This window comes from Curcuma longa, chromosome 15 (assembly GCF_044706935.1).
Source record: "Curcuma longa cultivar G26 ecotype Majalengka, Jawa Barat chromosome 15, ITB_CL_G26_1.1, whole genome shotgun sequence".
NCBI classification, from domain to species: domain Eukaryota; kingdom Viridiplantae; phylum Streptophyta; class Magnoliopsida; order Zingiberales; family Zingiberaceae; genus Curcuma; species Curcuma longa.
The window spans coordinates 6,556,069-6,568,876 of NC_133875.1; the positions used below are offsets into that span (position 1 = coordinate 6,556,069).

The window sequence follows — 12,808 nt, forward strand, 5'->3', positions numbered from 1 at the left end:
AATTTTATGATTATAGGGTTTACAATAAACATGAATGCTGTAACAACCTTAATTATGTGGCAAACTCTAAAAACCATAATTTCGAGATTTAGTCTATCAGTCGATCGATATGCCTTATCAATTGACCAATACTCCTATTTCAACATTACCAAGTTGAATTCTTATCTTGCTTGTTATTTGATTGATCTCTATAGGATTGGTGGGGTGCATTAGAGGAGGGTGAATAGCGCGTTCGTCGTTTTTCTTTGGTTGTTTGTTCTATCAGAATACTTGTAGCGGAATTAGTAAAACAAGCGCGCAGAGATTCGCGGATTTTACTTGGTTCCTAACCCCCCAGGGTTAGTACATCCAAGACCTATGTACAGAAGACACTTGTCTACTAGTGATCTCCTTTTCGAACGTTCATCCGGAGGCAGAGAAATTTGTCTTACAGTCCAAATAATAATATAAATGAAATACAATGTAAGACTAAAGAAAAGAATATAACCAAACACGTGTAGTAGCCGATCCAGAAGTCCTAAGCGCTGCACACTTCTCTTGGAACTTCTCCGGTTGCACAAACCTGGCCCCTTTCGGGTTCAGCAGCACTTCAGGATGAAGAGAATGACATAGAGAAGTTGATGTATATATGGTGCTTCACGCCGAGGTTCCTTATAAAGACCCTTTCGGGCACCTGGATTTTTATCCGAGCGCCTGGATTCTTATCCGGACGCCTAGATAAGATCTGATCTTATCCGATCTCCTTGGTCTTATCTAGGCTGATTCTTTTGGATCCAGGCGCCAGGAACCCATAGTTATAAGACACAACACACAGACACACGCGCGCGCGTTGTTTGGTCTTCCTAGCTGGTTTTTGTTATGATAACACAGTGAAAATTTGCTATTTATGATTCAAGTGCAACAAGTTGGTTGTTTCTTATGTAGTCCTAGACAATTATTGTGCAAAATAAGAATAGTTTTATGTGAGATATATAATTGTATGGAAGTGTGTTTGATTTGTGGATGCAAATGCCAATTGATGATTTGACAAATTGCAATCAATAAGTTTCTAATACATGCGAATAACATACCTAACATCTGTTATTTATGTCAAACAATTATTTTTTTGAAAGAAATTAAACATAAGTTAAATTAGTCAACTCCTTGTCAAGAATGACCTCGTCTAAGTAATGAGGTGAATGATGCAATGTCAATAATCAGCAAACCCTGATTGATCAACTCAGCTGACATCTGATATTCATAGAATTCTGATGGGTCGACTGTTTCTCATGGTTAAATTTGATTAGTCTTCTACTTTTGCATTCAAATAAATCCTGCTATCATTTATTCAGATGCACTAGGAAATCAAACCTAACTTTAATGCTTTGCTACTACAAGAAAATAGGTAATCGAGTGGTCAAGTGTAACTTTAATAGCTTAGCCAGCGTTAGAATGTTCTGTGCTAAATAGTGTTATTGCTTTGGTCTCATAAAATTTTCCATATTCATTTGGTTTACATGATATGGTTTGTTCTTCCTTCTGTTATCCAAACAATGCCACTAAATCCAAATTATAAACGTGTTTAGGGGAGTTATCCTAATGAGGTTGGAATATGCTGGAAAGATCCAGTCTGCATCCTTACTCTCTGAGTCGGCAGATAATGCCGGCGATGACGTTTGAAGTAACTATAATTCTGAAGTCAATAATTTCATACCATCTTGACTCTGCAGCATGATTGTGTTCTGCTGGCAGGAGTAGCCATTTTTTTAGTTGGAGATTTGTGACCAGTTGAAAATGCACTACAAGAAAAAAAGGATTTTCGGGCGATTTAAAAATCGTTTAGCGGCTGTTTAGAACCGCCGCAAAATCATTTCCCGGTGGTTTACCAAACCGCCGCTGATACCGGTGTCGTTAAACCATTTAGCGGCGGTTCTAGAGAACCGCTGGAATAACCGCCACTAAAGTAGATTTACCGGCGGTTGTTTTTGCGACGGTTCGAAATATTTCCCGGCGGTTTGTTTAGTGGCGGTTAGAAATGATTTTTTGGCGGTTATTTTTGCGGCGGTTCGAGATAATTTCCCGACGGTTCTTTTAACGGCGGTTAAAAATGATTTCCCGGCGGTTGTTTTTTGCGGCGGTTCAAAATAATTTCCCGGCGGTTCTTTTACCGGCGGTTCGAATTACTTTCCTGGAGGTTTTCCAAAACCGCCGCGAAATGGTTTCCCGGCGGTTTGCTAAAACTGCCGCAAAATAATTTCCTAGCAGTTTAAGCTTTGAGTGTGCAATTACAGAATTTTCAGCATGCGATGGTTTTTATAAATAAATAGAAAACTTAAACCAAAAATTGTAATAAATAGAAAATTTTACTTGCATTAATTTCTTGCAAAACTAATGAACAAATATGAATCATTACACATGGATATCAAAGTTGTCAGATATCAAATACAGTGAATTTAGGTTACAAAAAAACTGAAACTTTGTTTGGTTACAAAAAAATTGAGAAATCTCTCTAGCTTTCTCAGATGTCAAATCCTAGAAATAGATCCCTCGTTTTTCCTTCAACCAGGTTGTAAATTCATTGCTTTTTGAAAAGTAGTCATCTTTGGAGAGCTCTTCAAACTTGTAAAGTAGTCATGCCTGCACAAGTACAAAAAAAAAAAAAAATAGAAGAGACAAACTATAACCTAAAGATCACTGAAATGAATGTTATTATTTATCACAAAATTATGGGCATTCCGTTGACACTACTAAGAACAAACAAACGTGTCAACAATAAAAAACTCTACAGCAACATGGACTTGTAAATCTCAGTAGGTGTTTCAAATGTCTAACATATAACTTTGAGGTGTTGGCATAATGTGCAGTAAGTCAAAGGAGCTTGTATAAGATTCCCTATGGTACTCCGTTGTGCATTGCTTAGATGCCTAATGACTACCAAACACAAACATAGTTGAAGGTGTTCACTTAAGATTTCCTTGTGGTACTCAGCTTGCACATTGCTTGAATGCCTAGGCTGCTAAGCAATCGTTCAAATGCCTAATGACATCATTAATTAAAAACAATCACAATCATCAAGCTCCAATAAGCGACCTTAGTAAAAAAAAAAGTCATATGAACGTATACGTACTACAACGTATACAGAGATGAGAAAAACAATCATAATGAGAATTACCAAATATACAAAAGCATAACAAGTACCTTCAAGGACTTTGTCACTGCAACCAGATCATTCTTGTCCTTGTCAGATTTCTTCGAATCAAAAATTTGAGAGGGTTCCTGTCAACAGTGAGTATGACCAAAATATATTAATGAAACAAATTCCCTTATAAGGCATCCAATGGCTGAGCGACAAACCTTTGGAGGGACAAAAGCAGCTTCTCTTTTTCGCTTGTTTTCAGCTACTTTTTTTGCCTCCTTTTCCTTCTTTTCTTGCCACTTCTTTGCTGATTTCTTCTTGACACTCAGGAAATACTCACCACTTTCTAATTCAAGATCAAGCTGAAAAAGAATTAACAGGCTCTAAAACTAGACTAGGGTACTGAAGTACTGAACTAGAAATCACTTAATACAATATAGCAATAGGATGCTGTATATACCATGAAGGTCAAGGAAAAAAATTTACCAATAACTTATCTCAAGTTAAAGAGAATTCAACAGCTCGACAACATTTTCAGAAGGTAAACACGATCTTTATGTAATATCCAGTTTAATGCAACTAAAATATCTATAAACTAACAACTTTGCCAAATGTTAAAAAAAAAAGCAATAAGTAAAAGACATGAAACACTAAAGGGATTCATAAGAAGGGCATGCATAGATAATTATAATTACTTTGCTTGAGTACACATGCATTCTAGTGAATAGTGATTATTAAACTCCTTTTGTACAGTTGGCATATCTTAATTATCCAATAACTGGATTCTTTTGATCATTCCAGTGAATATTGATCAGTGTATTACATATAATTTAAAAAAATGTGTCAACAATAATTAAATTTTAACAAGTATTGTGTAAACAGTTATTGATGATTTTTTTTTAAAAAAATTGAGTACAAAGCAAATTCTTTTTTCTCGAAGCAGTAAAGTAAAACAAAGGGGCGATCTGTAAGTGTGAAGATCTACTCTGAGATATAATGTTCACAAATTGCAACAATAACTTCACCTTGCTTAGTGGCTGAGGCGGTGGGAATGGAGTATATGGTTTCTTCGCCTTAGCCTTTACTTTCCTTTGAACATTCTTCCTGGATAGCATTAAGAATACAAAAGGGTATATGAGTTTAAACTAGATTCTTGTAAGGCATAACATATATGTAAAAGAAATACAGAATAGTCATACTTTTTAAATTTTGGAAGGAACCTATCCCAGTTCTCATTGGCTAATGCTGGATTTTTGGCAAGTTCACGTTTCATGAGAAGGGTATGTTTTTGCAATATCTTATTTAAGTATTCATATAGTAAAAAAGTAATGAATCACTAGCTAAAGGAATCATGCCCCAGAGAATAAATACCTTGATATGGTAAACAGGATGCATCTGATTATGTATACAGTCTTCTACTATTCTTCGAACTTGTTTTAGACCCTTAAATGAACCCATGGCTGCAACTGTGTTCCCCTAGTCAATTTGTATACTTTGGTTAGAAACATGACATTAAGAGATTTAAAATTAGTAGGAAATTGCATAAAGAGAATAACACCTGAACCAATATATAGCAATCAGTCAAGATTTCAATGGCCTATAATACAAATCACAAGAGTGTAAGCCAATTTAACATGAGTTAAAAGAATAAACTACTCCAGGATTACAAATGATGTTTACATATTAATCAAAGTCTTGATTAGAGTGCAGACCTTTAGAGTAGATAGATTGGGTCCTAAAAGGCGTTCCCTCCGCTTTACAAATCGTTCCTGGCAAAATAAATAAATAAATATAGAGTGCAGACCTTTAGGGTAAGCTAGCAGATGTCTAAACCCTAAAGCAATCACAGTTTCGCCTAAGCATGCACAGAAATCGGGTATAGCAGATCAGTTGGGATCATTTGGAAATAACAGATCCAAATCAAGAGGGAAAAGTGGGAGAACGCATACCTCTCCTGGCCCTAAAGAGGGAGTTGCATGCCGTCCGGTGGCCGGCGGAGTGAGAGTGGCGGTGTCGGCGTGCGCGAGAAAGAGGGCGATCGTGCATGCATGGGCTAGGGTTCGGAGTGCGCGAGGAAGACGACGATCGGGAGTGAGAGTGGCCGTCGGAGTGAGAGGGCGATCGGGTGGGCTTCGTGACGCACTGCGGGTGGAACTTGACCCTGGAGAGCTTGGCTTGCGGAGTTCCAACCGTGGGCGTGCCCCGACTGTCGGACCAGTTGTCGAACACGAAGATGGCGAAGGATGAATGGGGGACAGGGGTCACGGTGGAGATCGGAGCCGACGGGGTGGTAGTGGCCGAGGAGCTAAGCCGATGCGTGGAGACGGTGATGGGGGAAGAGAGCGGCAAGGGGATGCGGAAGAGAGCGCGGAAGGCGAGAGCTAAGGCAGCAGTCGGGTAAGAGATCCACGTCGATGTCTTATTTGGATTAAATAAAAAATAATTTTTAAACTGTCGAGAAAATAGAATATAGCGGCGGTTAAATTTTAAACCACTGCGAATTAAATTTTAAATCATCACAAATCACTAAACTGCTGTAAATCAAATTTAAACCCCTGCTAAAAATTTATTTTTGCGGCGGTTAATTGAAACCGCCGGGAAAACGGATAATAGCGGCGGTTTTAAGAACCATCGCTAAATAACCGCCGCAAAACCATGATTTTTTAGTAGTGATGTATTTGGCTCGATTTACCTACCTATGGTACAAGATTGTGATGTATGTAATATATTCCACTCATGGTAGAGTTATAATTATGCACCTTGAGAATTAATGACTTTTGCATCAAAATATTGTTTATGCTAATAGTCTTAACATACTGAATACCTGCTTGATGATGGTAATAATCGCCTCTTGTAAGCAGTTGGAAATATTTTCTTGAACTGATCTTTAAGATGTATGCTGTAAAGCATTGGTGATCTTACGATTCCACTATGGTTGACTTTTTTATTGTACTTGACTAATTTACAAGGTTATTGTTTCTGTTAATCCGGATTTTGTTAGAAGAAAATTGTATACTTTGTAATATTAAGGGCCGTGTATCTGTATAAGAAAATTGTATATTGAAGACTGAAGAGACATGTCTTGTATTAATTTTTGAAATGCTTTTCTATTCATCATTTAATAGTGTTGCAACAGATGAGAAATCCATCCACTGAAGAAAGTAGTGTAACAATATATTTAATGTTTGTGATCATATCACTTTCACGTGTGTATCATCCATAAGAGTGCTTTTCATCTTGTTCTTATTAGCTTTTAAGAAGTCAAATTTCATATCAAGTGAGTTGAAGATATAATTTGGCATTTAACTCTTGCGTTGTCTGATGTTGTTTGACTGTAAAACTTCATATCATTGTCAATATGGACAAGTTGAAGGTAATGGTGCATAGGAGCTTTTTTTTTCTTTCCCTTTCAGATGGGAAAAAAAAGTATGGAATATTTTCTCCAACATTTTGTTTTTTAAAACAAAATTAAGAGGTCCAGACAACAATTTAAGAAAGTGATGATAATCTATACCTTATTGTATTATTATAAATAAAAAAATAATTATCTTTATAAATGAATCAATTCATATCAATCAATTGGTTTAGCGCTAATTAATTGTAAAATCAAAAGTCAAACCAAATGGTTTTGTGCAATGGGCATAGCAGCTCATTGCAATTATAAGATATGATAAATAGATGTGAAAATAATTTTCTTTAACGGAGATATATTGGAGGATGTGTGTATAATACAATTTGAATATTTCATGTATGTTGATAAAAAATAAAGTCCGTAAGCTTTAATAGTCCATTTACGAATTGAAGCAAGCATCGATGAGTTGGAATATCTATTTTGGCGATGTAATCAAAGAATTTGATTTAAAAGCTAATAAGAACAAGATGAAAAGCACTCTTATGGATGATACACGTGAAAGTGATATGTTATATTGTTACACTATGACAATTACGTATATTTCAAAAATTAATAAAGTGCTAATAACAATTTAGCATTAAAAGAATCTAAAAAATGTTTCATTCCCATGATACATGAGAATTTACCAAATTACGAAGATCTATAAAGATAGATTGAAAAAGTTATTTATGCTTGCGCACATAATACAGTGCTAGGAGGATTAGCATAAACAAAAAAGTCATTCATTCTATATGAGGCATTAGATTTACCATGTATATATGCTTGCGCACATAAGACAAGAGGAGGATTCACATGAGTCAGATTCTATATGCGGCAGTTATAGCGATGGTCTTAAAACCGCCGCTATTATCCGTTTTCCCGGCGGTTTCAAATTGACCAGCCGCAAAAATAAATTTTTAGCAGGGGTTTGAATTTAATTACAGCAGTTTAGTGATTTGTGATGATTTAAAATTTAATTCGCAGTGCATTAAAATTTAACCGCCGCTATATTATTTCTCAACAGTTTAAAAATTATTTTTTATTTAATCCAAATGCAGCATCGACGTGGATCTCTTACCCGACTGCTGCCTAGCTCTCGCCTTCCGCGCTCTCTTCCGCATCCCCTTGCCGCTCTCTTCCCATCACCGTCTCCACGCATCGGCTAAGCTCCTCGGCCACTACCGTCAGCTACCGATCTATTTTTGAACTCTTAAATTTCTTTTTTAATAATAATAATAAAATTTCAACCAAATGTGTTCTTGCTTCTCGAGATTAAGATATCCTATTTCATTATTTGATTTATTATTTTTTTATCCATTCATTTATTATTTATTTATATTATATTTTTTTAAACATAAATACAATATTTATAATTATAGGTTCGACTCTTTTATGATGGCAATTCGATGATCTTTTAATTTTTGACCTATCTAAATATTTATTTATTACACTAGCTAATATGTCTTTTTAATTTTTTACGTACTGGAAATTAAGAATTAAGATTAATTAATTTGCATGTGCCTAATTATCCACACACATGCATATATATATATGTAAAGAGGAGCAGTACGTAGATTGGATTAAACAAATCCATCACCAGCCAGTTTAATTAATTATATTTATTAATTAGTAGAATAAGTAGCTAGTACGTGATTGGTCTATAAATAATTATATTTATTAATTTAATGAATAAAATAATTATTTTATTAATATATATAAATTTATTTTGATTTTTTTAAAAATTAACAAATTATATTTATTAATTTAATGAATTATTTTATTAAAATAATTATTTTTAATGAATTATTTTATTAAAATAAAATTATCAAATTATATTTATTAATTTAACTCATTATTTTAATAAATTAGTTTATTAAAACAAATTTGTTTTAAATTTAAAAAAAATAAAATTAAGGAATTATATTTATTAATTTAATGAATTATTTTATTGAAATAATTATTTTAATAAATTATTTTATTAAAATATATATAAATTTATTTTAAATTTCAAAAGATAAAATTAAAAATTATATTTATTAATTTAATAAATTATTTTATTAAAATCATTATTTTTAATAAATTATTTTATTAAAATAAAATTATCAATTTATATTTATTAATTTAATAAATTATTTTATTAAAATAATCGTGCGATGAGGAGGAGTATTTTATTATTTTATTTTCTTAGAAAATGACTTTTCATTCTCTAGAAAATGAGATTGGAAAACACAAAAGCAAACAGTAACTTTTGCTGGCAGGAGTAGCCATTTTTTTAGTTGGAGATTTTGTAAAATACCGGAATTGAGGGTTAAATCGTAAATAAATTAACCCTAAGATTTAGGAGATTAATTAATTAAACCTAAGTTAACTAAAATGGTTAAAGGGTTAATAACATTAATGGGTTTAATGGGCTTTAAGGTTAATGGGTTATAAGGTTTAATGGTTTAATGATTTAAGCTATTGGATCCTAGACCCGACCCGACCCGTTAGGAATCCTATAGAAGCTACAGGAACCGCGATGCTTCTTCCCCAAATCGCGACTCACCTCCGCCGTCTCTGAGATCTGATCACACGCCGTTCCTCCTTTCGTTGCCGCCGACGCAAGAGCAGCCGCGGAGCTGCGACGCCGGAGCTAGGGGAGGCTAAGAGATCATCGGCGACCGGAGCTGGTGTTGTTGGGGTTGGATTTCGTCGGTGGTGGCAGCGGCGTAAGGAGCAGATCGAGCGGCGAATCGAAGGGAGCAAGCCGATTTGGTAAGTTTGAAGCCGAAACATCTTGGATCTCTAGGTTTTAAGCTTAGATCTAAGTTATTCTTGGATTCCAGAACTTGTAAGGAACGGTGGTTTAGGTTGTGGGATTTTCTGGAGTTTTCGGCCGCAAGGAGGAAGAAGAAAGGTAAGCTAGATTGAGTTAGATGTTGAGTTTTCGTGGTTTAAGAGCTGAAGTTCTTTGGATTGTTTCGATGCTTGCCTTGGATCTTGATTCTGTTGTTTCCTGTTTCCACAGTTCACGGTGGAGTGCTGATCCGAGTAAAGGAATTGGGTGGGTGTCGAGTGGTTACGGCAGCAAGAAGAAAGGCGCTGTGAACGGCTTGATTAGAGGTAAACCTACTTGATTCTGATCTGGATATCTTAGATTAGCTACGGATTTTGGGTATTGACCTATTAGATTGGTATGTACGGTTGGGTGAATTTGAGCAGGGCTGTTCTTACTGTTTGATTGATTTGTTAGGTTAAGATCAATATTAATGAATGTGATGCTTAGTGTGGTGGCTGTTGGAGTTTATTATTGGGGTTTGTATGTTGTTGAGATGTGGTTAAGTTAGTTGAATAGTGGGAAATCGATTGATCAATGGAGTCTATTGGGAGTTGTTGGTTAAGATCTGATTTAAGATTTATTCTGATCATTTACCTTGGGAAGTGAGTGATATGATTATATGTAGATATAAAATTTAGGATTTAAAATTTAGAATTTGAATATGTATTCGATGCAAAGTGCTCAGTGATTTATTGAGTACTCGTGATTTGAATTATATTTTTGAATTTATATTAGTGGCCAATGTATGCAATGAAAAATTTCGATGGTATCGGTTATTTTCCGAATTAACGGTCACCTCGGCTCAGCCAATTTTGTATTTTTTTAAAAAATATATATATTTAAGAAAAACAGTCACTCCGTGAAACCCTTAAAAACACTCTCCCAGTCCCGACCGATTGCGGTTCCTTCCGCCGACGACGCCCCTCCTCCTCCTCCTCCTCCTCCTCCTCCCGTTGCTGGACGCAGGTATTTCCTCCTCTTTCATTCTCTCTAGTTGTCCTTAACATACTCCGTTTTGTGGCTTGTGTGTTTCTTCTCATCTGGGGATGTTCTGTTTCTGGGATAGATTGAGTGCGCATCATGGATATTGTTTCTCAGCTACAAGAGCAAGTGAACGCCATGGCCTTGCTTGCCATGAACACATTTGGGACCTTGCAGAGAGATGCTCCGCCTGTACGCTTGTCACCTAACTATCCTGAGCCAACAGCTAATGCTTCAGAAGAGACAATTGGCGCTGAGTATCCTAAGACAATGAGTGCCGCTCTAGTGGAAGCTGCAAAGAAGGTAACTTTTTTGCTGTTCTTACTGAGTCGCAGTGAGTTCACCAGAAATTGGGTCTTTAAAGTGGAAAATGTAGTGATTGCTTTCGGTGGAAAATGGGACAGATTGAATGGAGTGGATGAAAGTCAGCAGATGAAATTTCTGTATTCTTTTTATTGATCAATGCCATATTTTTGTGTTTGATGATGTATTTTCTTGTACCGATCTGCAACCTTATCGATAATGTCTTTTGTAGCTCGTTATTGTATTATCTATATTGATACTAAGGACTCTGTTTTTTTAACAGTTTGATGTTCTTGTTACTGCCTTGCCCTTGTCATCGGAAGAAGCTCAGCTCAAAAGAATTGCAGAACTCCAGGTAAGCTGAATCATTTGTCCTAATCTTCTCAGTTCTCATTGATCTATAGAACAGGAAAAGCTGGAGTTTCAAAGGGCAAAATGGCACAACTTTATGTTGGTACTTTAATGAGCGGAAAGTTCTGACATGTTTGTTTGTCACTTGATTTTCAGGAAGAGAATAAAGCAGTAGGTTTGGAGCTTGAAAAACAACTAGAGGCTGCAGGCATGTTGTTTTTCTACCATCCTGGAGTAGATATGATAGTTTAATATTGTATCATTGTTGATATGATAGTTTATTTGATCTACAGACATACATTAAACTTTCCATCATTGTGATGTATGGACCAAATTTCGTTCAAGTTTGAGAAATTTGCATTAGTCACTTTTCGCCGATCATCTTATTTTACATGGTATCAGCACTATCACCCTTCTTTGTCTAATCCCCTTGAGAATTAGCTTCAAGGCAATGCCTCACGCTTGGCCTCCTCTCCATCCTATACCTATCATTCATCCTCCTTGCTTTCTACTCTTCATCAAATTGTCCTTTGCCATCCTCTAGATTACTGTCTCCATCCTATCACCACTACTCCCAAGGTCAAGATTCTCATGAACTAGATACTCATCAGCACTCGCCTCCTCAGATTTTGCTCAACCTACTAAACTCCTTTATGCCTCTGCAGGTTCTGGTACTTTCTCATATTGCTTAATAAAATTTCGGTGAATTGCTATGCTAGTCACAATGAGCACAAACATTGAGTTACATTATTGTTTCTCAAACTGAAAAATCTTATTATATCCACATCATCTTGTTATTTTGGTTTTAAGATGTGTATGTCATCTTGGACCATGTGTATCATCCGAGTTGCCATTAGATGGTAAACTCGAATCTGCGGATGTGTTGCAGATGTCCTATCATCCTGAAGTTGGCACAAATCATCCTAGGTTAACCGTGCCACTGATCTAGCTTCAGAAATCTGAAAGCATTTGCTCCTCCAATCATTTTCTTTTGATTCAATTCAAACTGAAACTTCTTTCAGCATCTTCAGTTTGAAAGGGGGTATTAAAGGAAAGAGATGATCGCATAATCTCTAGCCAATCTTTACCAATTTCATTTTGTTTCATTCTGATTATTTTCTGATCTGCTATATTTATTTCTTTGATGTTATGTCACAATCTTTATAAATAAGGCATCATTTATACAAAAAAACATATTGAGTGAATAATTATTTCTTCCAATCATTTTATTTCACAACAGTGAATGATGATTAGCCTAAACAGGCACACAGGTCAATAAGGAATAGCATATACGATTCATTTTGAAAATGGTCTATAATGTTATTAAATCATTTTGTCTCATCTATCTGATTTTTTTTTTTTTGCATTATCTATCTGAATACAGAGAAAGAGTTGAAGCAGGTACAGGAACTCTTCAATCAGGCAGCAGATAACTGTTTGAATCTTAAAAAAACAGACTAATTAAAGTGACTGTATGTTAACTTTCCTACTATTTTCATATTGCAACTTCTATTTTTCATACTGTTTGATTTTACATTTTGGATTTTTTAGATGTATTCTGATAGAACTCATTTAGTATTGAAATAGAGATAATTAAGTTTTATTGGTATTTCAGTCATTAAGATGATTTATTTTTTGGGTAATTTCTTATCTAATGCTTCAACAATTTATGTACAGGATATAACAGTCTGAGTTTTAATTTGAAGAATTTTTGGCTATGCAGTTCCACCCCCTTGCTGTATCATTTTGTTTCCTCATACATTTAGCCAGCAACTTCTCTATTAGACATGATGACCGTGTGTTCCAATTATTTAGGGTTGTCTATATTTTAGCCTTGACTATATAACAT

At 35.2% G+C, this 12,808-nt stretch overlaps 2 protein-coding genes across 2 annotated transcripts; one reads left to right on the top strand and one right to left on the bottom strand.

The window, feature by feature from the left end:
* Positions 1–2,943: 2,943 nt before the first annotated feature.
* On the bottom strand, positions 2,944–5,161 carry LOC141845928 (uncharacterized). Its single transcript, XM_074733924.1, has 10 exons — positions 5,065–5,161; positions 4,963–4,970; positions 4,828–4,884; positions 4,674–4,712; positions 4,487–4,591; positions 4,315–4,412; positions 4,141–4,219; positions 3,334–3,477; positions 3,178–3,255; positions 2,944–3,015 (listed from the first exon to the last, which is right to left on the bottom strand). Exons 1-10 carry the CDS (start codon positions 5,159–5,161, stop codon positions 2,944–2,946), a joined length of 777 nt encoding a protein of 258 aa, XP_074590025.1.
* Positions 5,162–9,049: 3,888 nt separating this feature from the next.
* Positions 9,050–12,568, top strand: LOC141846274 (mediator of RNA polymerase II transcription subunit 21-like). Its single transcript, XM_074734286.1, has 8 exons — positions 9,050–9,260; positions 9,332–9,402; positions 9,514–9,608; positions 10,211–10,290; positions 10,391–10,608; positions 10,892–10,963; positions 11,116–11,167; positions 12,344–12,568. The coding sequence occupies exons 5-8, from the start codon at positions 10,405–10,407 to the stop codon at positions 12,418–12,420; spliced, it is 405 nt and encodes a 134-aa protein (XP_074590387.1). The 5' UTR covers positions 9,050–9,260; positions 9,332–9,402; positions 9,514–9,608; positions 10,211–10,290; positions 10,391–10,404; the 3' UTR covers positions 12,421–12,568.
* Positions 12,569–12,808: the final 240 nt, after the last annotated feature.

Bases quoted from the DNA above. Each gene is read 5' to 3' on its own strand.
- LOC141845928 (XM_074733924.1), bottom strand. From the start codon at position 5,161: ATGCACGATCGCCCTCTTTCTCGCGCACGCCGACACCGCCACTCTCAC. The intron at 4,592-4,673 runs GTGTTATTCTCT...CAAATTGACTAG, and splicing joins ATTGCTATATATTGGTTCAG to GGGAACACAGTTGCAGCCAT. The intron at 3,016-3,177 runs GTACTTGTTATG...TGATGTCATTAG, and splicing joins CAGTGACAAAGTCCTTGAAG to GCATTTGAACGATTGCTTAG.
- LOC141846274 (XM_074734286.1), top strand. From the start codon at position 10,405: ATGGATATTGTTTCTCAGCTACAAGAGCAAGTGAACGCCATGGCCTTG. The intron at 10,609-10,891 runs GTAACTTTTTTG...TTTTTTTAACAG, and splicing joins TAGTGGAAGCTGCAAAGAAG to TTTGATGTTCTTGTTACTGC. The intron at 10,964-11,115 runs GTAAGCTGAATC...CTTGATTTTCAG, and splicing joins AAAGAATTGCAGAACTCCAG to GAAGAGAATAAAGCAGTAGG.